General features: G+C 53.8%; 1 protein-coding gene across 2 annotated transcripts; it reads left to right on the top strand.

Annotated features, from left to right (window-relative positions):
* Positions 1-798: 798 nt before the first annotated feature.
* Cyth4 (cytohesin 4) lies at positions 799-25,371 on the top strand. Of its 2 annotated transcripts, XM_021183213.3 has the most exons (13): positions 811-906; positions 6,199-6,281; positions 8,157-8,221; positions 9,322-9,388; positions 10,447-10,565; positions 11,602-11,682; positions 13,253-13,365; positions 14,901-15,049; positions 19,192-19,303; positions 21,711-21,787; positions 22,579-22,650; positions 23,127-23,281; positions 23,835-25,371. In XM_021183213.3, exons 1-13 carry the CDS (start codon positions 888-890, stop codon positions 23,902-23,904), a joined length of 1,182 nt encoding a protein of 393 aa, XP_021038872.1. In that variant the 5' UTR covers positions 811-887; the 3' UTR covers positions 23,905-25,371. The 2 variants fall into 2 exon arrangements, with proteins under 2 accessions (XP_029325993.1, XP_021038872.1); XM_029470133.2 differs by lacking the exon at positions 8,157-8,221 and having other exon boundaries at positions 799-906.

Here is a 25,371-nt window from a genome sequence, read left to right as displayed (position 1 = left end):
AGTCAACAATGGGGGAGGGGGGTTTAAAGCCTAAAGGAAAATCATTTTTTGAACACCTACTACATTCCAAGAATCTTACACTGCTCTTTCTACATTCCCAAGGTTGAGTGTGCACACTCTCTTCGGACACAAGCCAAGTGAGACTCGGTGTAATGGGTTGACTAGCCCGAAGTCACATGCACCCTGTTGGTGGTGACACCTGCCTGAGTGGAGATGCTGAGGGTCAAACAAGTGGATCTGGCCACAAAGTCACATGAAAGGATTATACACATGGAAGGTGAGTTTCCCAGCCGCCTGAGGAAAGAGGGAAATTAGACACTTTGTGAGACGTGAGGGGGAGGGGTGGCATTTCTTTGAAAAAAAAAAAAAAAAAAAAAGCAAAGCCCCCACCCATCCTTGAATGACTTGTCTTTTCTTCAATGATATTTGATTCCAGAGAGTTCAGAGAGGACCCTAGGAGCTGGGAAATCTTTTGGCTTATATTTAAAGAGGTTGCTGGGTAAAGACCCGCGCCCCCAGAGAAGGTCCATCGTTAGGCCTTCTTCCCCTGTGACTGAGCTTGTGGGTGCCCATAATCCATCCGTCTGTCTGTCTTTATCCACCCACCCCCACTCCCCCGCCCCAGCTCTGTCTTCCTTCTGCTTCCCTACTTTCCAAGTATTCAGATGCCAGGGTCTGAGCTAACTGGTGAAACTCAACTGCCTTTAGGAAGTGCGCTCTGTGTCAGGAGCCTGCGCACAGCCCCTGTGGCCAGGGCTGACTTCCTCCCACAGGGTCTGGGCGGGGCAGGCAGGAAGGGGCCATGACTGGTCCTCTTGGCTACCCACCAGAGCAGCAGCTGAGCTGGCAAGGCAAGCAGCTGGGCCACCTTTCTGCTGGGCTTCAGAATGGATGTGTGTCACGCAGGTAAGCGATAGGTCCCAGCCACGGGCCTCAGTCCTTTCCTCCTGCAGAACAGGGAAGCAAGGGCAGCCGTGCCCAAAAGGCCAGGAAAGAAAAGCTCAAACTCTGTGTGCAGAGGTAGGCACCGGGCTGGACTCCAGGCCTCGGGGTCCCACAGGCATCTGAGTGGTTGCTTACCTCCTGGGTTCAACACGGCTCAGCAGAGTTCTTGGGAGTTCCAAGGTAGAGTTTTCAGGAGGGAAGGTCCCCCATAAGGAACCTGGGAAGAATGACTTCTGATGAAGGTGGATATTGTTGGTGGTGACACCTGCCTAGACCCTGTGAGGGCCCTACAGAGCCTTCTTAGCTCCTGAGGTCTGGTGACGTTTGATGGAGGCTGGGGACACTGCCTGAAGGAGTAACATTCATTCAGTGAGGCCCTGGCACAGTAGGCCCTGTTCACTCAGTAACCAGGGCAGTGGGTCTGAGAGACAGAGAAAAAGGAGGCTGTAAAGCTGAGATGGGAGGGACAGGCTGGTGTGGTTCTCAGGGAGCAGAGAGCAGGGCTGTGGGAGGAGCCATGTCCCTGTACCCTCAGAGAGTTCTCTTGGAGTTCTGGGCTCTGAGGGACAGCAGCTGCTGGCTGTCTGGATCCCCAGGTTGATATAACTGGTTCAGAGTGACACCATTCTCCAAATGAAACCTAACCCTTAACAGCCAGGCCCCACCCACTAGCCCCGCCCACTGGTGCTGAGCCCCGCCCACTGGTGCTGGGCATTCTCCAGATGCTATGCCTTGTTCTGTATTCCAGAAACCTATCAGGTTCTTTCTTCCTTTCTTTCTTTTGTTTGTTCTCTCTCTCTCTCCCTCTCTCTCTTTCTTATCCCCACCCCCTTTATTTTTAGATATTTGGAGACAAGTGTTTCTCCATGTAGTCTTGGCTGTCCTGGAACTAGCTCTGTAGACCAGCCTGGCCTCAAACTCACAGAGACCTGCCTGCCTCTGCCTCCCAAGTGCTGGGATTAAAGGTGTGCGCCACCACTGCACCTGGCTCCCTCAGACTCTTTCAACAGCCATTTATTTATGGGCGGGACACAGTAGGCTTTGACAGGACATGATATAAGAAGAGGCTGTGGCTCTGGCCACCAAAGATCTCCTTAATATAACCTCTCCCTTGTCTCTCTGGGTGGTGTGTGTGTGGGGGGGGGTGAGTTAAGTTCCACAAAGACGCAGGGACTAGGCTGAGGTTCAAGGCCAACAAGAAGGCAAAGGGTCTCCACGGACTGCTCCATCATTCTGTTTGTTCATTATTTATTCATCCATTTTACAAAAAGCCCTGTGGCATGCTTCAAAATGGCCAAAGGGGAGCTGGCTGACATTCCAGGGTGCTGAGTGGAGGGACAGAGGACTCTGATCCTCGCCTGGTCATACCCACAAATGAGGACAATGAGAAAGGGGGCTGGGGATTTCCTGGGGGAGGCATCAGGGAAGGGGGGAATCTTTCTATTACCCAGGTCCCACAGAAGCCCATGGAGGCCGGGGCTCTCCTCAGATTCATTGTCTGTGAACGGCTGGTCCTTTGTCTTCCTGGTCTGCCTCTGAGAATGTGGGCATCTGCCCTGCAGGTGCCAGGGCTGGGTCTCTTCTGCAGGAGGCATGGGCTCCTTTGTGATGTTTATGGATGGGTATGGTGGCAAAGGCTCTCCCAAGCTGCTTCTGGCTCCTGCCATGGACCTGTACTACAGGGAAGCAGGTTAAGACCCTTCCTTCCCCCAGGGCCTGCAACAAGGTGAGCCCTGAGCACAAGAAAGCCCTGCCTGATGAAGGCATGAGGGCAGACAGGCTAACACTAGAGCGCACTGGTAGGGAGAGGAAGCTCCCTCCCCTTCTACCTAACCACCCCTCAGGAGGCCCCTCCCTGTATGCCCACTGGTACTCCCTTCACCAGGAAAGGGGAACTGGGGCCAGCTGGCCTGGAAACCAAGCTGCAGGCACCAAAAATAAGATGGGAAAGAGGAAGGGTGAGAGGGAAGTGGTGAGGAGCTGAGGTGGCAGCTGCCGGGCAGTGGGCACTGGGCACTCACTGGCCTGAGACTGGAACACAGAGGGCAGACCAGGCAGGGGTGAAGGTGACCGCTTTCACACCGATGTGGTTGGCATAGGGTCAGATTGCCCAGGCATGTGGATTTCACAAGGCTCTAGGAGGGTTGTAGGCTCTGGCCCCAGGTGGGTAGAGCGCCACCCCAGCTCCACTGCAACCAGCTACGTTGGCTGAGAGAGGCCATTTAACCTCTCTGAACCTCAAGAGTATCCCCTATAGCAGGGAGTTAGAAATCCCCTCTTCAGAGCATGGGGGATTGAGAGACAGGAGGAGCAGTGCACACAGTGGGTCCTCAGTCGAGGGGGAGGGGCAATGAGAGCACACAGGGCCAGCACACAGAGGGCAGCGGAGTGGCATTGGGAAACCCAGCTTCCACCTCGAGCAAGGTGGTCGGATGTCAGTGGGGAGCATGGACACAGAAGGAAAAGTGACAAGACCTGGCGATGGCGGTGCCCAGAGGCTAGAAGGAGGTTCTGTCAAGGTGCTTGGGATTGGGGTGCATTCCTAGAGCGCAGATGAGGCTGGGTAGAGGGGGATTCTCAGAGATGACTGAGGTCCAGGTGCAGCTTGATAGCCAGTCAGTCTAGGTTCCGAGAGAGATGCTGTCAGTGACAGTGCACGCCTTTAGTTCCGGCACTCAGGAGGCAGAGGCAGGTAGGGTTTGAGGCCAGCCTGGTCTACAGACTGAGTTCCAGAACAGCCAGGGATAAAACCTGTCTCAAAGAGAAGAAGACACGTGGCGTCAGCCTCTGACCTCTACAGGGGTGGACATACATGCTCATCCACTCTCCAAACACAGACACACACATGCACACACAAATGTACACACACACAAGCATGCGTACACACATGCATGCATGTATACGCACGCACATACTCACACCTGGCTTGCCTGGGCAAAGCCTGTGTCAGTAACCATACTGAAATCCCATACTGTTCCTTCCCAGTTGTGTGACCTGGGATATGTCACCTCACCCCCTGAGTCCCCGAGTCTTAAACTGAGAACTACCCCTGTAAAGAATCATGGAGACTAAATGACCGGGGGACCCTTGGGTATCCAAGAGCTTGGACTTCCATGAGACCTGCATCACATTCCTCTCTGCCCCCTTGGAACAGGATCTCTACCCCTGTAGGGACAAAAAGAAAGTCCCACTGAGGTGACAGGCCTGCACTTCAGCTTAAGGAGCCCCGCACCCAGCTGCATGTGCAACGGGAAGGGGCATGGTGCATCCTGGAGGGGTGATCCAAGCAGGGAACCCTCTCTGCATCCGCACAAGGCTGCTCCATTCTCTAGCAGGCCTTGATGATGACAAAGGATGGGGACATTCAGGTCCCATTGCACACAGCTTTTGCTAAGAAGGGGATCTGGGCTTCCCATGGTCCCATGGCATTGAAAGCCTTTGAGTAGAGGAACGGTATCTATCTGAACCTGTGCAGACTCCAGCCAACATGAATAGCTGGGACAGGATGGGGCGCAGTGGTCGGGAATCTGTCAGGCCTGTTCAAAGCCTCTGGTTCTATCCTTAGCAACACAAAAATAAAAATAAAGAACTGGCCGGTCTTTGTGAGAGCAAAGGTTCCAGTCCAAGGGAAACCATGGCCCAGTGCCAGTATCTGCATCCGGCTGGTTGGACCTTGATGGGTGGTCGTCAGGGGACCCAGGAAGGACTCCAGCTTCTTCTCATGCCATATGGCTACTTCCTTTGCTGGTCCAGGGCCAAGGTGGCCTCATAGGAGGCTAGTGAGTCAGCTGAGCTGGTCATTGGTGATGTCTTCATGCCCCTCCTGGGTGCCTGCCTGCTGACGACCCCTGCAAATCTCTGCTCGCCATCCTCCATAGAACCACCCATGTCTCCTCCCAACCTGCGTTCCTTGCTCCCCAACCTTTCCACTGTCCTTTCATTTGGCCTTTGTCTCAGTTAGTCACTGGTAGCAGGAATTAAAGGACACCCTCTCTTCCTGAACCACAGGAAGTGGTGAATCAAGTGCCCTGACCAAGGTCTCCACCGTGGTCTTTCTGGAATGGCTTGGAGATCCTTAGCTGCCCATGTTGTTGGCTGTAGTTTGCTTTTGATTGTTTGGCTTTTGGTTGTTGTTGATGAGACTGCATCTCACCCTATAGCCTAGGCTGGCATCAAACTTGTAATTCTCCTGCCTCAACCTCCCAAATGTTAGGATTACAAGTATGATGAGCTACTGTGCCTGGCTCCATGGAGGTCCTGACTGAAGTATGGTAGGTGGGACAAGTGTGCAGTGTCCTGGTGTGGCTCCAGCATTGTGGGTCTCTCTTTGTTTTGGGGGATGATGGGACAGCATGGGATTGGGAGCCAGTCCAATCCAAGGTCCCAGTTTACTTCTCACATCTGAGTTACAGTGTCTTAGAACATAGACTGAGGTTGTGCCAACCCTGCCCCCAAATTCTGTTTTTTCTTCTTTCTTTTTTTGTTGGCAGTTCTGCCACTGTATTTGACATTCAGCAGGTTTAGTGTTCTCATCTACATTGGTGGTCTATAGATTTTTGAATGTGGTTACAAGCACGTAAGTTACCAATGCGTAGACCTTGTTTGGTGAATCCTCATTCTCATTACATTTTCTGGACAAACGTACTCAGATATGATTTGAAACATTCCTTATTCCTTTGGCCCAGACAGCTTTATTAAGCCTGATATCAATGCACACATCTGGACTCCCCATCTCCCTTATGGCAAATTTCCAGATTTCCTCAAGTGCCCTAGGGACACACTTCTTGAAGCCCACTCCATGGATGCGTTTATGAACATATATTCTCAAGTCCCCACCTCACTGATGGCAGGGTGGCCCTTCTTCTTCTTGCCACCCTTCTTTGTGGGAGCCATTCTGCTAGGCCGAAGTTGGAAAGGCTCTGTTTTCCCTTCTTACAACTTAAAGATCACCCTAATGAAGCTCATTTGCCAGCTTCCCTTGCAGCTAGGTATGGCCAGGTGACCCCACAATAGCAACAGGAAATCTCTCTCCAGGGAGTAAAAGGAATTATGATGAAGAAGTGGGGCCACTCTAGAGAAGGACGTCCAAGGATGCCTCTCAGCGGTGGTGGCATCCAGTCAGGTTCCAGTGGTACCAGCAAGGGTCACCGGCATCATGGGTCTCACTTTATTTCAGGGGTCTCCCTAGAAGGGGCTCTGAGATGCAGAACCAAGCAATCCTCTCTCTCTCTCTCTCTCTCTCTCTCCCCCCAGATCCAGCTGAGCTCAGCAGTGGGGAGGCCAAGGAGCTACAGCAGATCAAATGGCACAGGAAGCAGCTACTGGAGGACATCCAGGTGTGTTCACACATATGCTCACACTCATAGACCCACAGACATTCACACTCAACAGACTCATACCTGGTCCCATTCAGACTCACACATGCTCACACTGAGACCCACACACACTCATACTAATGGCTAAACTACATACGCCCACAAGCCAGCCCTCAACACGATCTCCCACTCTCCCGACCAAATGTTCAGAAAGCCAGCCAGACTTTGTCTTCTCCTCCCCAAAGCCCCAGACACCAGCCCCTCCCCTCAAGATCCAAGCATCAACTCCCCAACCCTGAGTCCTAGATCCCTGTCTCCTCTCAGCTCAATCCTAGGTCCCAGAGCCCCAGTCTTAATCCCACCTCAAAAATAGAAAGTAGGCTGAACCCGCCAGGGATTGCCCACACCGGCTCAGCAGCCAGGCCCAGAGCAGACCAGGTTGCAAACTTGTGACTCCTCCCTCTTGTGTCCTTTGGACAAGGTCACACCCATCCTTTGGATAAGATCACACCCACCCTGGGCTCAGCTCTGGGGAGCTCACTGGTTTCTTAAATGATCACTCCCGTGATTATCAGTGGCCTCCAGAAACAGGACTCCATTCTTGAGGTCCATCCATCCTCACCTTGCTCATTCCAGCCTCTGGGCCTCTGCACACTTCTTTACCTCCACTTGGGGTTCCTCTCAGCTCTCCTCATACTCCTACACCTTCGTCTTCCTGAACAAGGCCCTACCTCCTCCTCCTCCAGGCTGCCTGAAACTTTGACATACTGCACACTTGATTCCACACGGGACCACCAGCACGGCTAGCATCCTATTGAGTACATACATACATGTGTCAGGCTCCTCCTCAGCCATCCCTGTGGTCACTTTCTGCTTAGCTCTCTCCTTTGCCCCCTCACCCCCTTGCCATGCACCCATGCCCCCAACATCTCCAAACTCTAGCTCTATGAAAACAGAACCCGGGCCTTATTCATCCCTGACCCGTGGCCCCATAGCTATAGCACTTAGGTCCTCAGTTAACACTAGTGAGGGTGTCCCTGTTATGCCTGTGGGTGGAAGCTAAGCCAAGATCCCTGGGGATAGGATCTGTCAGCCCTCAGAGCAAGGGGTCCCATGCCAGTTCTGATTCCTAGGAACAGCCCAGGGGTACCACATCTCAGTATTCCTCATTTTGTGGGGAGAGGGTGCTTGCCTCTTGGCCCATTTGCCCTGTTCACTTACTACCTGCAGGGAGGTACCAGGACAGAGCTACTCTCTGAGTGGTCCAGCAAATGTGGTTGGTGGGCAAGCTGCGGGAGGGGCCCTCCTCTGTACTGGGCAAGCCCTGGATGGAATTGGGAACAGCACAGACCTAGAATCTGCTCTGCAGGCTTGTGAATGCCCCATCGGCTGTGGCTGTTCCAATGAACTGCACAGCTCCTGAGAGGCCTGTGCTGCCCATGCACTGGGGTACCCATAGCACTCCACATATGACAGACAGGCGCTTACCGACAAGTGACTGGGTAGATGTGTTGCTGGACAAAAAGTGGGGTCCGTTGCCCTGGGTGGCCACGGAGAGCCACAGAGGAATTCTGACCAGGGAAGAGCAGTGCCATGCTGCTATGAGAAGCTGCCAGCCAGGTAGAGTGAGGGCCTGTTGGTGGGGACAGCGTGCAGGAGACTTCCTGATCACGTGGGCAGAAAAAGCAAGCTGGAACTAGTGTTGGGTGTGTGCACAGGGACTCCCACCCCTGAGATGAGGGCTGGTACATGCACAAGAGCCACACAGAGGGACTGAGTTCCCACTTTGAAGATAAAAAGGCCCAGAAAGGGGGTGGGGCCAAGAAGGCTGAGGGAGGACCCCGAACCTTAAGCAGAGTGGGGCCTCCAGGCTGACCCTTGTATGTGTGTCCACAGAAACTGAAGGATGAGATTGCAGATGTGTTTGCCCAAATCGACTGCTTTGAGAGCACCGAGGAGAGGTGAGGGACCTGGCCCGTGGGAAGACGATTCCTGGGCACTCCCTGTGTGCCATGGATGGTGGTGGGACCCAAGGAGATGCCTACAGCCCCATACACACTGTCTGGACCACTCCCCATTGATTCTCAAACAACCCCCAAGCTCTCACCTCTCTCCCCCACAGCACTGCCTGCACATTACTGGCCAGAGGCTGCTAGAAGTGGATGGGCAAAAACCCCTGACCCTGACCCTGGACAAGGGTGGGTCTGCAGGCCCACATCATTCCTCACATAAGAAAGTCCCTGCTGGCTCTTTGTTCTCAGGTTGGGCCGACTTTCTGGGCCTCAGTTTCCCCATTTGTGTAAGGAGAAGGTTGGGTTCCCACACAATCTCCTAGACCCAACCCTCTTGACATTGTCCTTGTAAAACCACAAATGACATTTGAGCTACAAATTGAAAAAAAAAGAATAAATCTTTTAACATTCTAAGTAAGTTATGTATTTGGTTGGCATTCATAGCTCTCCTGGGCCAGATGCAGCAGCCACTTGTAGCCAGCAGGCTGGACATGCCTGCTAGGACCCTAGAACACTGAACTATTGAACTACACCTGGTTTGCCGGGAGCCCACCCAGCCTCCAAAACCCCTGCTTCTCAAGAGACTCGTGTACATGCACATTCATGAATACACATGAACACACACACACACACACACACACACCCTGCATGAGGGCAGCAGGTGGTTCTTGCAGAGAAGGAAACTGAGACCTGGGGGAGGGAAGAGAAATGAAAGAATCGCTCTCGTGGCTTGGCTCAAGAGTATATATAGCAAGACTCATATTCAGGAACAGCCTCTGGGGCCCATATTCTCACTGGTCCCACCATGCCCCTGTCTCCTCCCCAGGGTGCTCTGCTGGGCTCCCTGGAGGCCCAGAGTTCAGTGCTCAGCTTACAGCTACCCTGCCCCTTGACACCTCTCAGCCTGTTCTTGCTCTCTCATGTGGTCCAGGGGCGGGGCTACACATGGAGTTCCAAGGGCATGCTGGCTCTCCTGAGGAAGGCCCCCTCGGGGCTTATGGGGGACGGTGGCATCCAGAGCCACTGTATTGATGTGCCTTTGTTCACAGCCGGATGGCACAGAAAGAGAAGGAGATGTGCATCGGGAGAAAGAAATTCAACATGGACCCTGCTAAGGTACAAATCCAGGGGAGGGGACATGGACTCCACCAAAGTGTGCATCTGGATGACCACAGGAGGAGGACATGGGTCTCACCAAGGTGCCCAGAGGAGCTGTCTTCTGGGCACCTTTGTGGCTGACCCTGCAAGCCACCCAACAGGGACAAGCCTTTGGTCCCTGGGCCTCTGTTCATTCCATAACACCACAGCCCAAAGTCTGGAAGGCTGTGAAGTCCCCTGCCTGGGACCAATGCCCTTGCATCCCTGGCTCCATGCCCTACTTTGGAATGGGCTTCATTGCCCATGGCTTCGGAGCCAGCCAGCATCCCTTCCTTCTGCCAGGTGGCCATGGGTTTCCTCTCCACCAGGGACAGCCACAGGAGGAAGCCACACACCACACTAGGGCAAGAGTCCAAGCAGCCACGGAGAATGCCAAGCCCTGGCTGAGACTGCTTCGGCTGTGTATTCGCCTTTCACAGGCCCGGGCCCTAGACCATACTGCTCCACTTACCTGTCCTCTTACAAACAAGCACATATGTCGCCAGCTCTGGCTACAGGGTGCCCAGCGAAGCTGGAGTCAAAGTGCCAGGAGGTGGGGTACACCCTCCCACCCACTAGAGAAGAGCAGCGAAGGTCATTGCCATGGAAGCTGGCTACCTCCCAGGTGGGGTTCATGCAGTCACCTCCCTTTTGGTTCAGCTGGTCTGTGTGACTTTTACACAATGAGCGTAGATTGCTACTGCGGTGAAATGAAACTATTTAGAATAATAAGAGTGGGGCGCTAATAAAATGAGAGGCTGACTCACTGAGGCTTAGAACTGTGACTTCCAGCAACCACGGGAGGGTGCAGTCTAAGTGTGCCAGGCTGGAAGGACCCCGGAAAGCACTGCCTCACTTAGCTCCCTGAGCATGCCTCCAGAGGTGGGGAGCTTACCGCCTCCCAAAGGCGGCTCGAGAACACCATGCCAGAACAGGCTGTAGGGAATCCAAACACCAGGTCCCCCTCCTTACCCCCTCCTCCACCAGGTGCCTATGCTGGGGGGGGGGGTTGCTCATGAACTCTGTGCTATCTCTAGGGCATCCAGTATCTCATTGAGCACAAGCTGCTGACCTCTGATGTCCAGGACATCGCCCAGTTCCTGTACAAGGGTGACGGTCTCAACAAGACAGCCATTGGCACCTACTTGGGGGAAAAGTAAGAGGATTCCCCAGACAGGGAGCAGGAAGTGAGGGTGTGGGGGTGAACATACCACTCAGGGTGGACAGTGCGTGGGAAGCCATCATGCTTAGGACTTGGGGTGAGCACTGGTTCCCAGGCTCTGGAACATTCATTCATTCACTCATGCATGCATGCATTCACGCATTCATGCATGCATGTATTCATGCATGCATGTTGTTTGTGCCTGCTGTGCTCTGAGCTCTCTTCCAAATGCTTTCCGTATAAGACAAGATGGTCAAACCCCTGTCTTCAGGGACAGGTGCTTTCTGCATGGGAGAGAAACAGAAATGAGCTCGGCTGGGTACACAGAAGGCGAACAGGAGGGCTCTGAACTGGGGCTCTGGTTTCTGTTGGCGAGGAAGTGGGGGCCGTGCCTGCACACAGGAGGATTCCAGGCTGTGAGAACAGTCAACACCCAAGCCCTCAGGCAGGAACAGCTCAACCCAGCAGCAGGTCGAAGAGAAAGAAGGATGGAGAGGGGGGAAGGACTAAAGGGTGTGAGGCAGGGGGATCCACAGAGGCTCTAGACAGGAGTGTCTGGAGCCAGCTTCTTGCTGGTAGAGGGAGGGCCACAGTGTAGGAGGCTGTGAGTCACCAGCCCTCCTCAAACACTGCTGAGTGACAGACTCCTGACCTGAAAGCTGAGGAGAGGGAGGAAGTAGAAAGGTCTGCGTCTCCTGCCTCTGATGAAGAAACGGGAGGCAGGGGTAAGGGGGGGGATGTGCAGAGGCTGGAGTAGGGTCACCAGGCAGGAAGTGACCAAGGAAAAAACTTGACTCAGTGGCCCAGAGTTCACTGCCTCTGTGTGTGTGTGTGTGTGTGTGTGTGTGTGTGTGTGTGTGTGGTGTCCGTCGTGTCCATGTCCAATAGAGTGAGACAGAGGGAAAGAGACAGAGACAGAGGTGTGCCCCCACTATATAACTGGGCTGGGAGGATGTCATCTCTCCCTCCCTCTCTAGAAGGCAGACATGGCATGGTGCTAAGTGTACCCTTTTGTCCCGTCCCTCCCCAGGGACCCCATCAACTTGCAGGTCCTACAGGCCTTTGTGGACTGCCATGAGTTTGCCAACCTCAACCTCGTTCAGGCCCTCAGGTGAGTGGTGTAGGGAGGTGCTGTGGTGGGGGGTGGGGGATGGGAATGAGGCTGGGGGGATAGGAGTGGCAGGATGAAGGTGGGAGGTTGGGGTTGGGGATGGGGATGGGGTGGGGGAGTAAGGGTGAGGGGTTGGAGGTAGGGGTTGGGAAGGGAGTAGGGGTGGGGGTGGGGGTCCAACCCAGGGCTGCATGCAGAGGAGGAAGCTTGAGAGGCCCATGGCCCTGTAGAGGTGAGGCCAGGAGAATCCAGGTCATAGAAGCCTGCAGCTGCCTCTCATTGCTCCACCACTGCGATATCTGCAACTGCCCTTCCTCACGGCCATCTGAGGGTCTAGCACCATGTTCTAGCACTTTCTAGGCTAGCACACATTTGCTTTATTTCCCTGTGTCCAGCTCCATGTAGAACACAATTGTTATGGCTCGCGATCGCCTGATTCTAATGCTCTTGCCTCCACTTGTGTCTTCCCATCCGTGAGCACAGTGTGGTGCCCCCGTGAGTGGCACGGGCCCCATAGCATCCTCTCTGAAACCCAGCTTTGCCCCTCAGTCCCCATGTGACCCAGGGCAAGGCACAAAGGAGACACCTCAAAGCTAGGTCCAGTACTCACACCTGTAATCAGAGCACTTGGAAGTCTGAGGCAGGGGCATTGCTTTGAGCTCTAGGCCAGCCTGGGCTACACAGAGGGTCCCAGGCTAAAGTGGGCCACCCTCTCTTAAAAACAAATAAATAAAACAAAATGAAACAAAAACCAGGAAAGGAAGGAGCGTTCCCTGTGTCTCTATTTTCTCATCTGTAACATGGAAATCAGGACCAAGTCGGGAGGGCAAGAGGACTATAGGAGGAAGGGCTTGTAACCGGCCACAGCTGGTGTCACATATGTCAGCTTTAAGTCTTGGTGAGACTTCGTGTCAACTTAGGGAGTCTTACAGCTGCAGCTGGGAAGGCCTGGAAGTCAGCTCCCAAGAGGGGGATTTGTTCTGGGCTTTGAAGGATGAGTAGGAGTTTGCAAGGCTAAGCATGAAGAGGCTACTATTATCCGAGCTGTATGGGCTTCCTGGAAGAAGAGCTTAAGAATCACTCATTTGTCTGTCTGTCTATCATCTATCTATTATTTACCTTCTATCTATCTATCTACCTATCTATCTTTCTATCATCTATCTATCATCTATCAGTCTTTTTCCTTTCTTTTCTCCTTTCTTGCTTTCTCTCTTTCTTACTTTCTTTCTCTCATTCAATAAGCTTTTGCTGAGTAGGTTTCAAGTGACCTGAGCAGATAAGAGAACTTAGCTGACACTAAGTCACCACATTCCAGAATTTAGGGGAAGTTTGGGTCCCAGGGAAAGGGAGGCCCATGGAGGAGAGGGGCTGCCAAGGGCCCCACAGCCAGAGCTTGCTGCTCCATACCAGTATTCTGGACGACTCCTCATCCTCCTGTGCTCTTGATACCTTTGCACCTGAACTCATCCATCCCATGTTCGAGCCCAGTGGTCACCGGTTCCCATTCACTGCCGCCTGGTGCCACTGAGAGCCCCACCTGCTTCACTGACCATGGCCCTGTCCCCCCTAGGCAGTTCCTGTGGAGCTTCAGACTGCCGGGTGAGGCCCAGAAGATTGACCGCATGATGGAGGCCTTCGCTGCTCGCTACTGCCTCTGTAACCCTGGAGTCTTCCGGTCCACAGGTGACGAGCTCCTCACGTCCCCCAACCACTTCACCCATTCAGGCCTCTACTGAACCCTCCATGTCTGTCGGGGGAGAGGGGACAGGAAAAGACAGAGCAGCGTTGGGATGTGGGGAACAGGGTGGCTTCTCAGAGGAAGCAAAGTCTGAGTGAGGTTTTGAAGGATGAGTAGGAGTTTTCTAAGAAGTTAGAAGGGGGAGATGCTTTAATGTTTCTGCTTAAACAAAGGCCCCAATGCATGGAACATTCTGGGAAGGGCAGACAAGGGGCAAAGGGCAGAGCAGATGATCACCAGGCTCTGTCAACCATACCTGTGTCTCCAGGGGTAACCAAATATTGAGATAGGGACAGGATGAGGGAGGAGCCACCATACCACAAGCCAAGTTTCAGAGGGGTTCGCTGTGTCCCTGGTGCTTTAAATGCACAAGGCCTTTGGACCCTCTTGTCAGCATCCTCAAATCCCCTTGTCAGCATGGGGTCTAAGCACAGCAGCAGATTGTCCCTGGGGAAGCACAGAGCCAGAGTCAGACAGGAAGCAACTTTGTCCTCAGTCAAACTGGTCCTTTTCTGCTGTGCTCGGGACAAAGGTGCCCTGTTGCCTTTGATGTACTTAGCCTTGACCTGTGAACTGGCATTTGCTTGCCTGCTGGTTTTTGTACACTTAAACTCCCAGCAAGGGCAGGGAGCACGGCCCCAGCAAGGACAGGGAGCACAGCCCTAGCAAAGGCAGGGAGCACATCAGCCCCATGTTCACCTGCGACTCCCAAACCCAGAACAATACAATGCTCAACAAACACTGGTGGAAGGCCAGGAGTGGCGCCATACATTTATAATATCAGCACTAGGGAGGCTGAGACTGAGGCTGGAGGATCGCTACTAGTTCAAGGCCAGCCTGGGTTTCATGTAAGACCCTGTCTCAATCAATCCAGTCATGCAGGCTATGTAGAATGGAAGGCATTTTCACCATCTCATCAGTTTGCCACTGTGTCACCTGGAGTCACCGTGTGACTCAACTTCCTGTGCCTCAGTGTCTGGTCTTCAAGATGGAGGTGCAGATCACAGGACGGGCCTGGGGGGTGGGTGCAGAGAGCTGAGCACAGGTCAAGAGGTTGGGAACTGGCTCCCTGTCAGGTTCCAGATCCTCAGAACAGCAGCCCCGCCCGGAAGCTTGCTCACAGATCTGTACATTGTAGCAGGCTGCTGGCAGCTTGGCCCAAAAAGGCGTCCAGGTTACCAAGCAGTTTAGAACAAGCTACTAACTAACGGGGCGGCTAACAATGAGCTCCAGTTCCCAGGAGGCAGAGAACAGAGTAGGCGGGCCTGGAAGGGCTGCAGGCTGACGGCAAAAGCAGGATCTGAAAGGGAAGGAGGGAGGGCAAAGCCGCAGGGGGGCAGAGCAGCAGCAGAGGTTTGCAAGAGTAGGAGGGGAGGCTGGGCCTTGAATGTCTGCCAAGCTCAGCCAGGGGTGGGCTGGACCTTACCAGGACTGGGACAATAACCTGGGCCAGAACTGTGACCAGTGCTAGGTCCCACAGACACCTGCTACGTGCTGTCCTTCTCCGTCATCATGCTCAACACCGGCCTACACAACCCCAACGTGCGGGACAGACCACCCTTCGAGCGCTTTGTGACCATGAATCGTGGCATCAACAGCGGCAGTGACCTGCCTGAGGAGCAGCTACGGGTGAGCTCACCTCTCCCTTACTGACCTTCCGGGAGTCCCAAACCTCTGAGATACAGCGGAGGTAGAGGGCGCAGAGGTTCACCAGGCTAGTCATTACTGTGAGGTGGGCTATCAAACGTGGGCATCTTCAGCCCGGCCTCATCTCAACAAGGATGTTGGCGGATGGATCATCAGATTTAAGTCCTGTCAGATTTAGATTTGGGGGAACCCTGGCCAGCCATTATACACACTTGCCCAAAATGGTCCTTTAGGCCTAGTGTGTGGCTCAAAGGCACACACAGACTATAGGGCTCCATCCTGAGCACCCCAGTAAATGAAGACAGTACCTCCTAAGCTCTGAGTCTCAGCTTCTCTGCAAGCCATGGGGAGAAAATGCTTGGCTGGGTGCTCTACCCAGTCTTGTGGGAGAAAGCCAGTCTCCCACAAGTCCCCGCTAGCTCTACAGCTAGGCTAGTCCCAAGCCTCTTGTCCCCTGATCCCAACAGGAGGTCATCCTCACCACACTGCACCAAAATCTGTTCTAGGCACAGGGACCCAGGAATAACTCCACACAGGTCCCTGCCTAGAGGCCCAAGGTCTGGTGGGAAGGGATCCACACGAGACTCACATCCACACTCAACCCCCACAGCTCACTGACATCACCCACGCTGACCATGAGCCCTTTACCACAGAGAGACATGATATTGCCATCTTGGGTGGAAGTGGGGGGGGGCAGGCAAAGGTGTCACCCCCAAAACCTGGCCAAGTGTGCTTGCACAAGGCCCTGGGCCCAGTCCCTAGCGCTTGCTTTATAATCCAGCACCGGAGAGGCAGAGGCAGGAGGATCAGGAATTCAAAGGCATTCTTGCTACATAGCAAGTTGGAGGCTAGCCTGGGTAAGCGAAGATGCCGTTTCAAAATAAACAAGCCAAAGGAAACAACAAAACAAAAAGAAATGAAAGGAAGTGAAACCAGCCCTCAGTACAGGCTAGAACACATAGTCAATGCAGGCATCATGCTTAGGGACAGAACCAAAAGCCTCCTGGGGGCACTGGATGTGTGGGGTCTCCCCCTGACTGACCCCTGTTGCCTTCCATCCAGAGAGCCTTTACTACATCATCCCCCGCCTCATGCCGCCAGGTTCGAACTATCATGGAAGTGAGAGCCACTCACCTCCATGTTGCTTCCGGTCTGTCTGGGCGTCTGGAGGGGTCAGGTACCCTGGTCAGCAGCACAGGCCAGCGGGAGCCTCAGCCAGATGGCTGCCGGTCTTTCAGCCTGCAGCTGGGCTCTGGAGCCCCTCAGGCAGGAGTAAGCAGAGCTCACAGGGAGTGGGGAGTGATTTCGAATTTCCCCCAGTGGTGTTCTAGAGCACCCAGCCCTACTGAGAGCCATCCCAGGTTTTCATAAGGAAGCCACGGGGACCCAGGCTCCTCTCACCTTCTCCTGGGCCTCATTTTAACATTTTTTTTTAAAAAGCAAGAACCCAGTGCCATACTGCCCCTTCATTCTCCGTGGACCACTGCTGCTCAACTGCCAAAGAAGCCACAAAATGTTTCTAGGTACACCAAGAGACAGAAGTGAATTTACACAGAGACATGCCCCCCAAGGCCCAAGGTCACCTAGCCCTGGAGCGGATGCTTGTAGGAAGGGCTATGGGAGGTGTGTAGGGGACAGGCAGGCTGTGACAGAGCACTTACAAGGTTCTAGGTGCAGAGGTAGGAGCTGGACACAGGGGCAGTAGATGAATACCAGCTCTGCCAGAGCAGGCAGTGTCCTAGGGATGCTGTCACTGTTTCTTCCCACCCCACCCCTGTCCCCAGGGTCAAGCTAAGGTCACAGGGTGCCACTAGAGTTAGCTGATCTGAGGCATCATGTTTGTGATAGGAGAGTCGCAGCTTAAGCTGTGTCTGCCTCCTGCAAAGACTAAGGCTTTGTGAAGAGAGGGCTTGAGCATGCTACCTCCGCTGTCACAGATGCGGGGTTCCAAAGGACACCCACTGAGATGTCCGGGCTCTCATGTCCTAAGACAAAGAACTGAACCAGGGACATATGGGCAGTGATGGAAATAGAGTTTCCTAAGGAAGAAAAAGGCATCTCTGAGAAGGGAGGAGGCCTAGAGAGCCGGGGCAGGACTGAGAGTCAAAAGTCACAGGCCCATACTGCTCACCCTCCTGGGTCCCTCACAAAACAATGTCCTCTCTAACGTTTGGAAATGGAGGTTCGTCTCCTGTGGGTTCTATCCACGTGAAGGTCAGAGGTCAACTCGCACAGGCTGGTTCTCTCCTTCCAAAGACTCCAAGTCAGGTTATTAGGTTTGACGGCAAGGGCCTTTACCCACTGAGCCATCCTGCTTGTCCCTTATATGTAAATCTTGATACCCCTTTCTTCATGCCTTCCTGTCCTGCCACACTGGCTGGGAGAATCACAACTCGTATCACTGGAGAGAACAGGGATGGGGCTGGAGAGATGGCTCAGCGGTTAAGAGCATTGACTGCTCTTCCAAAGGACCCGGGTTCAATTCCTAGCACCTACATGACAACTCACAGCTGCTGTAATTCCAGTTCCAGGGGATCCAGCGCCCTCACACAAACATGCATACAATTGATTGATTGATTGATCGATTGATCGATCGATTGATTGATTTGAAAAGAACAGGGATCCCTTTCCCTCAGACTGTTGGCTTCAGGTGTGGCTAGATCCAGAGGCTTGATGGTTTGAAGGAACCGCATGTCGCATCAAGGCCACCCGGCACCCTGGCTATCTTGAAGACCCTGTCTACTGCAGAGATACCCAAGTAGGGTCAGGCTGTCAGCTTCTCCTGGAAAACTAAACTCCTGGAGTTAATTCCTATTGACTGGCTGGGGGTCATATGCCTCTGTCTAAACTAGTTACTATAGCACATAGGATACAAGGCTCTAAACAACCAAATGGAGGTTCCTCCCTGGACCTGGGGATGGAGCTGGGTACCCAACGCACTGTAACCTAGATAAAAGAGGGAGGGGGATCCTAGGAAAAGGGCACAGGGTCACCCAGGGCCCTGAAGTTCTCTATGCAGTGGTTTGTTCAGAGAGAGGGGCTTCAGGGTGTTTTCAAAACACAGGAAGTGTAGGCGTGTTACACCATCTCTGTGAGGCAGAATACAAATGTCGCTACTGTGACCGCAGAAACTTTCAGGTACCCTTGTGGGTTTAGCAGAGGCTGAAACCCTGTCTGCCGCCCTGCAGCCTCCTTGGGCTCCCTGATTCTTGTCTGAGCTGACAGCTCAGCTGCTGCTATGGCCTTCCTGTCCCAGACACTCATTCCACCAGCCAGGCCACTTGGGGATCCCCAAGGTAAGGCCTCTTTCACCCTCACCCCCATGCAGTCCTGCCCCTACTCCAGCCAAAATGTTGGTCCCCACTTTCCTCCCACCCCCATAGCACAGTGAGATTGGGAGGGGACACAAAGGCTCAGCTGGAGGATGGTCCAGCCCCACCTCCATAGGTTCAGTCACACAGCTGGGTGAGCACAGTGCCCACTGGATATTCAAAACACTCTGGTGGGTCTGCACCCACACCTCTCCCTAGAGTAGGATTGATCTTAGCCCTGGCTCCCAAACCTCCAGGGTCATTCCTTGCGTATGTAAGCAGCTGAGTCACCCACAGAGGACTGAAGTCAGTTCATCGGCCACCCTCTAAACCCCAATCCCTACAGTGAGAACCCACCCTAGATAGGCACTGTGGTCAGCACCCCACACTGGGCTTCTGAGCCTGGAGCACTCAGTCCCCTCCTCCTCAAGGCCTCTTCTAGCCTCACCTCAGCATGTGCCATCTAGAAGGTTCTACTGTCTATCTAAGTAGAAGAGGGGCATCTCCCATCATGAGCCCTGCCCGAAGCAGTCCCTACTTCAGCTGCTGTACCCAGGGAGGGTAGGAATGTGTGTCCAGGTCCTTATATATGAACCTAAGGCACCCACACTGCTTACTCTGCCCAAGGGCAACACAGGGGAAGGCACACAAGCTCTGGGTATGGCCAGTCACCTGAGGAGACAGGGACTTGGGGGAAGGGTCACCAGAATGGCCTGGGAGTAGGTTTTCCCAGGAGACAGTTAACTTGCCAAAGGGCACGTCCAGACCCCGTACTCTGTGGACCGAAGCCATCCTTTTCCTTCTCTCTGGCAGAACCTGTTTGATAGCATCAAGAGTGAGCCCTTCTCCATCCCTGAGGATGATGGCGGTGACCTCACCCACACCTTCTTCAACCCCGACCGTGAAGGCTGGCTACTCAAGCTGGGTGAGACCTCTGTTCACATAATCTAATATGCTCACTTGCACACACGTGGTACACACACACACACACACACACCAGGAGTGGATCTGCACAGCCCTGGGTCTCTCAACCTACAGCCCAGCAGTCTTCTTACATTTTCTATCCTTTATCTCAACCACCTATCCACCCATCCATCTACCCACCCATCCATGTACCCCATCCATCCATCTACCCCCAACCATCTCTCCATTCACCCATCTATTCACCCATCCATCTCCTGTCCACCCACTCACCCATCCACCCACCCACCCATCCATCCACCTATCTACCCACCCATCCATCCACCCACCCATCCATCAACCCATTCACCCATCTGCCCACTAATCCATCTGCCCAACCATTCATCTATCCATTCACCCATCTACCCACCCATCCAACTCCTGTCTACCCACCCACTCACCCATTCATCTACCCACCCACCCATTGTCCTGTCTATCTACTCATCCACCTACTCATTCATCTACTTAGCCACTCATCTGTCCAGCTACCCATCTCATCATCTATCCACCTATCCCATTCATCTATCCATCTATTCGCCTATCCCGTTCAGTATCCATCTATCCACCCCTCCACCCACATCCATTTACCCACCCATTGCCCTATCCATCCTCTCATCCATCCACCCACCCATTCTTCCATCCACCTACCCTCCTATCTATCCACACACTCCTCTATCCATCCTCCTGCTCATCATCCATTCCTCCATCTACCTATCCACTTATCCACTATTCACTCATCCATATATCCACACAACCATGTATCTACCCATCCATATATCCACCCACCCATATATATTTAAAAACACCTCCCCTTCCACCCATCCATCTGTCTTGGGGGTTTAGGAGAAATGAGGGGGTGCTAAGGGATGTTGGGAGGTAGGGGCTCCATGGATGTTTCTCTCCCAGAGGGATGGAAAGGAGAGTCTAGCAGAGCATCTCTGCTCAGGACTGCTAACCATGAGGTGCTGGTCCTTGGACAGCCGAACCTTTGGGTGGTCATTCTCGAGAAGCCAAGAGTCAGCAGGGTTAGGGCCACTTCTCAAGACCACAGAGACAGCAAGGGTCCTGTCTAGCTAGGGCAGCAAAGGGCTGGGTGTCCCTGAAGCAGGAGGAGGACGGCTGTAACTCAGATCCATGCCAAGTACAGCAGTGGCTGCTCCGATGGTTGACAGAAACAACCAGCTCATTCCCTACAAACACTCCCAGGAGTCTCCCCAGCATGGCCAGCCAGGCAAGGCCTGAGGTCTGCCAAGGCAGATGAAGAAAAATACCTCATCTTGGAGGAAGGGCCCAGGCTGGGCAGCCTCCATCACTTACTGTGTACCTAGACAGTGGCAGACTTACCCATATCCCAGATGCCCACTAAGCCTTCTGTCTGTCACCCCAGCCTCTCCTCCCATAGTCCTCTGGGGCTTCTTTGCAACCTAGGCACCAGTTTCCAACCTCCAGGTCTCAAAGCCAGATAGCAGAGGGGGCATCAGAGCCTCAGCGGGGAGCTCACAACCCATCCTTCAGCATTGGTTTCTGCACTCAGACTGCGGAGGCAGTGACCCAAGAGAGTGCTGGCCACATAGCCACAAGGCTGAGAGCTTGGGCTCCAGGACAGGGACATTGGATTTGAGAGCACAGGGGCATGAATACATGGCCTAGGTTTTTCCAGCCTTGGTTGTCTCATCTATAAAATGGGGTTGCCAGTGGCCATCCAGGAGAGGGAGGATGGCGATAGGGATTCTCCTTCTCATTCCCTCCCCTGCCTGATACATGAAAGCTAGAGTGTGTTAGCTACTGTTCTTGGTGCTGCAACAAAATACCCAACAAAGGCAACTTATGGAGGAAGATCTCCCCCCCCCGCCCCCCCAGCTGAGCGTGCAGAGGCTGGTCACATTGTATCCATGGCAGGAAGCAGAGAGCAATGAAGGCCAGCGCTTGGCTCAGTCTCTCCTTCAGTCCAGGACTCCCGCCCCTGCTTGCTGCCCACATTGAAAGGGGGTCTTCCCACCTCAGCTAACTCAGTCTGGAAACCCTCGCGTGGACGGACATGTCTAGATGATTGTCCAGAGGCTTGTCTAGATGATTCTAGATCCTGTCAACTTGCCAGTCTATATTAAGCATTGCAAGCACGTAAAGCAAGCATGGGTCTGGGTGTGGGTTCAAGTCGAGGTTAGGTGACAGTGGCCTGGGAGAGCAGGGGGACAGTGACACTGCCCCTCTACCTGATCTCTGGGAATCCAAATGCAAGGAGTGATGGGGTGCTGGGAGCTGCCAATACTTGAGGTACAGAAAGAACGGATCTGGAAGCCTAGTCCTATTGGGGGAACTTGGTGGCTCAGGAGGAGGAAGGCTGACTCTCCCCAATGCCTGGCCTCTTGCAGGGGGCCGTGTGAAGACATGGAAACGGCGCTGGTTCATTCTCACTGACAACTGTCTCTACTACTTTGAGTTCACCACTGTGAGTGTGTGGGGAGGCGGGGCTAGGACACGACCAGCCACAACCAGACACTACAGCCCCTGGCACTGCAAAAGAGTGTTAGGCTCTTTTAGAGGGTTCAGTGCCCCATGTGCCCATTTCACAGATGTGGAAAACTCAGAGGCAAAGAGAAAGGGGTGGACAAGGGAGAGCCCTGGCTTAAAGTTGGGTTTCCTGGGCTGGGGCCGTGTTAAAGTGTGGCTCTATCCCGTGTGAAGCTCTGGTCAATTCCCAGCACTGAAACAAACAAACAAACAAACAAACAAACAAAAATCTTGTTCAAAGATGGAGTTCCTAAAGGCCAGGCATGGGGGGCTCATATGCATAATCTCAGCACCGAGAAAGCAGAGGCAGAGGATCTTTACATGTTCAAGGCCAACCTGGGCTACAGAACAAGATCCTTCATGAAAAACAACAACAACAAAAAATTGTAAGAGGGGTAGGGGGGGTCAAGAGATGGCTCAGCAGTTAAGAGTACTGGCTGCTCTTCCAGGGGACCTGGGTTCAATTCCCATCACCCAGGTGGTAGCTCACAGCTGTCTGTAACTCCAGTCCTGTGGGGGTGGGGGGAATCTGCTACCCACATGTGGCACACTTAGATGCACTCAGGCAGAACACCCACACACATAGAATAAAAATGAAAAGACATTTTAATCGGGCCTTCCAGATCCCAACCAAGGCTCTAGTGTTGAGCTGCTCTGTGGCTAGGCAGTGTGCAGAGAGGTCTGAGGAGGCCCCAAGCTTATTTCCTGCCCTTGGCCTCACTTCCTTAGGACAAAGAACCTCGGGGGATCATTCCCCTGGAAAACCTCTCCGTGCAGAAGGTAGAGGACCCCAAGAAGCCGGTGAGAGTCCAGCTGGGGATTCCCTGAGGGAGGGGGCCTGCGTGGGACCCTCCATGAGGCCCAGCCACTCTGAGGGGTTTCTCCTGAAGCTTTGGACACAGGAGGGTCAGGGTCATTGGGAAGAACAAGCCTCAGTTGTCTTGTGGGGCTTGACTCTGGCGCTAACGGGGGAACTTCTAAACCCCAGCTCTTTTCTGAGCCTTGGTTCTCTCTGTGTCTCTGTCTCTCTCTGTGTCTCTGTCTCTCTGTCTCTCTCTCTCTCTCTCTCTCTCTCTCTCTCTCTCTGTCTCTGTCTCTCTCTCACACACACACGATCTGTTACATGGGATTTTAGGTACATAGTAGGCACAGTTTCCTCTCCCCCTGAGCCGTTTGGGAGGGGCATTCTGCGGGAGAGTTGCTCTTGCTTCCTTGACCCCCCCCCTCATCCCCTCAAGAGTGCCCTAGCGTTTCCCCCGAATTTCACCCTCACACAGTTCTGCCTGGAGCTGTACAACCCCAGCTGCCGGGGCCAGAAGATAAAGGCATGCAAGACGGACGGGGACGGCAAGGTGGTAGAAGGCAAACACGAATCCTACCGCATCTCAGCTGCCAATGCCGAGGAACGCGACCAGTGGATCGAGGCCATCAGGTGAGGGGCAGCGGGGACACTGGACATCTCCTGTCCCCCTCTGACTTCTTTGGGGGGGGTCTTCTTTCCTTGTCTATAAAGGGGCAAGCTCCAGATCTCCCCTCCTATTGGGTGGCCATCAGTAGGCATGTTCTTGAGCCAGGTACCGTGCCAAAGCCGGGGAACACAGAAGGAAGAAGTTCAGGGGTGGGTTCGCAGACAAGAGATGCTTGCCAGGAGCTCAGCTTGGAAACAGGGGTGGAACAGGACAGGGAAGGGAGGAGGAGGGCGACTCTGGATATAGATTACAGGGCAGACATGGGCGAGTGGGAGCCCTCTCAGCTAGAAGGTAATAGTGGCCACTGGACAAGGAATGTGAAGAATCAGAGAGACCCAGAAATGGCAGGCGCTTGCTCAGAGCCGCACATCAGTGAGGGACCCAGTTGGCTCCACTATCAGTTCTGGGACATGGCTAGCAGGGTGATCTTCCTTACATCCATCCCTGGCCTTTCCTGTGCAGCAGGGTGAGCCACCCACCCCAAGCCCTGAAGTCTCATTTCCTCCCTACGCCTAGGGCCAGCATCACCCGAGTCCCCTTCTACGACCTGTTGTCTGCTCGGAAAAAGAAGATTGTTGGCAAGTAGTAAACTTCCAGGAGGCGGTGCTGGCAACCTCGCAGGACCTATGGTATCTGGAGACACAGAGACACACCTCTCACCCGCTGTGCCTGTTCTTGCTCGCAAACATGCCCCTCTCCATCACTGGAACTGGCTGTTGGGGGATGTGGATCCTCGGAGGGCCCAGAGCTCATGGGGAAGCCTGCCAGGAAGAACTGATAAAGCTCTTTCCGGGACCACTGTGGCTGAGGGTTAGGATGGGGAGATGAGCCAGCCTAGAGCCTGTATCCCACCCTCTCCCTCCCAGCAGAGGATCATGGATTCCCTAGGGGCTTCTAGCTCAGTTTTCCTTCCCTTACATTGGGGTCAGGGCCTCTCTGCCATGGACAAGTATCAGCATACATCGAGCTTGGAGCCCCGGAAACTTCAGACAAACCCCTTGGCTGAACACAGCCCTCCTCTGGGTCTTACAAAATGCAGAGTTCGGATAGGAAACGTCACGGCCCAGCAGGCTTTTTTTGGTCAGCTCAGCTTCCAGGGGGAGCTGGGAGATCAGGTGACTGAATGAGACAGACCAAGCTGGAAGGTTCTGAGGATACTGCTAGCACAATTCCCACGGGTGTTGGCCTGAGAAGATGAGTGGAGGAGACAGACCCTCAAAGCTGTAGCAGTATCTATGGCTGGCAGGTCTGACCTACGGCTGAGAAAAATGAGAGAAGAGGACACTCCAGGTTGTTCCCACCAGGAGGGCTGCTTTAGAGGCCACAGCAAGCCTGAAGGTAGCACAGGACTTAGGCTTGGACAGACTCTCAGCCATGACACCAGCTACCTGGCCAGCAGAGCTAGGGTAGTCACGGGATGAAAGATGGACCCCTGTTTCTGCCTCCTGCCTCTTGCCAGAGCAAGGCCAGCTCTCCATACACAGCAGACTGCTGTGTACCCAGGGAGGGCACTCTTGGGAGATGTTTCTCACTCTCCCAAGCACTTGCACCTCCTCTCCTGCCTGAGCAGCGCCCCCCCCCCGGGGAAAGCTCCTTAACAAGGCAGCAAGAAATGGGGCTCCCTGTGCCCTGTGCCAGCCCAGGCTCCAAGAATGAGCAGCAAGTGGCCAGGCTGCCCTCTTCCTCTGTAGGAGCTCATGTATATGTACTCTCTACACAGTGGGAAGAGAAGTGCATGGGGGTGGGGGGAGATGCCTGTCTCAGGAAGGCCACACATCTGGGACCTGGGGTATCGGCAAGGCAAACGGAGCCCTTGCTGGACATTTGAGAACTTTCTAGTGAGCTGAGCCCATACCAGCTGCCCCCATTTAGGGATTAAAGGACCCTAAAGTCTTCCTCTGCCTCTGCCATGTGTGTGTGTGCACAGAGAGTGGCTGACTTTGGTCCCTTTCCCCTCTCTGGTTCTCCACTTCTTCCCTGACATCAAGATGGTGGGACATCGTTTTCTTTCCTGTTGTAACACTTAGGAGCAAGAATAAAAGCTCATGACGTA

This window comes from Mus caroli, unplaced genomic scaffold (assembly GCF_978045245.1).
Source record: "Mus caroli unplaced genomic scaffold, Mus_caroli_1 scaffold_16, whole genome shotgun sequence".
Lineage (NCBI taxonomy): Eukaryota > Metazoa > Chordata > Mammalia > Rodentia > Muridae > Mus > Mus caroli.
Note: the sequence above shows the minus strand (reverse complement) of the source record. Positions and strands in the feature narration are given on the sequence as shown.

Bases quoted from the DNA above. Each gene is read 5' to 3' on its own strand.
- Cyth4 (XM_021183213.3), top strand. The intron at 8,222-9,321 runs GTGAGGGACCTG...CTTTGTTCACAG, and splicing joins TTTGAGAGCACCGAGGAGAG to CCGGATGGCACAGAAAGAGA. The intron at 21,788-22,578 runs GTGAGTGTGTGG...TCACTTCCTTAG, and splicing joins ACTACTTTGAGTTCACCACT to GACAAAGAACCTCGGGGGAT.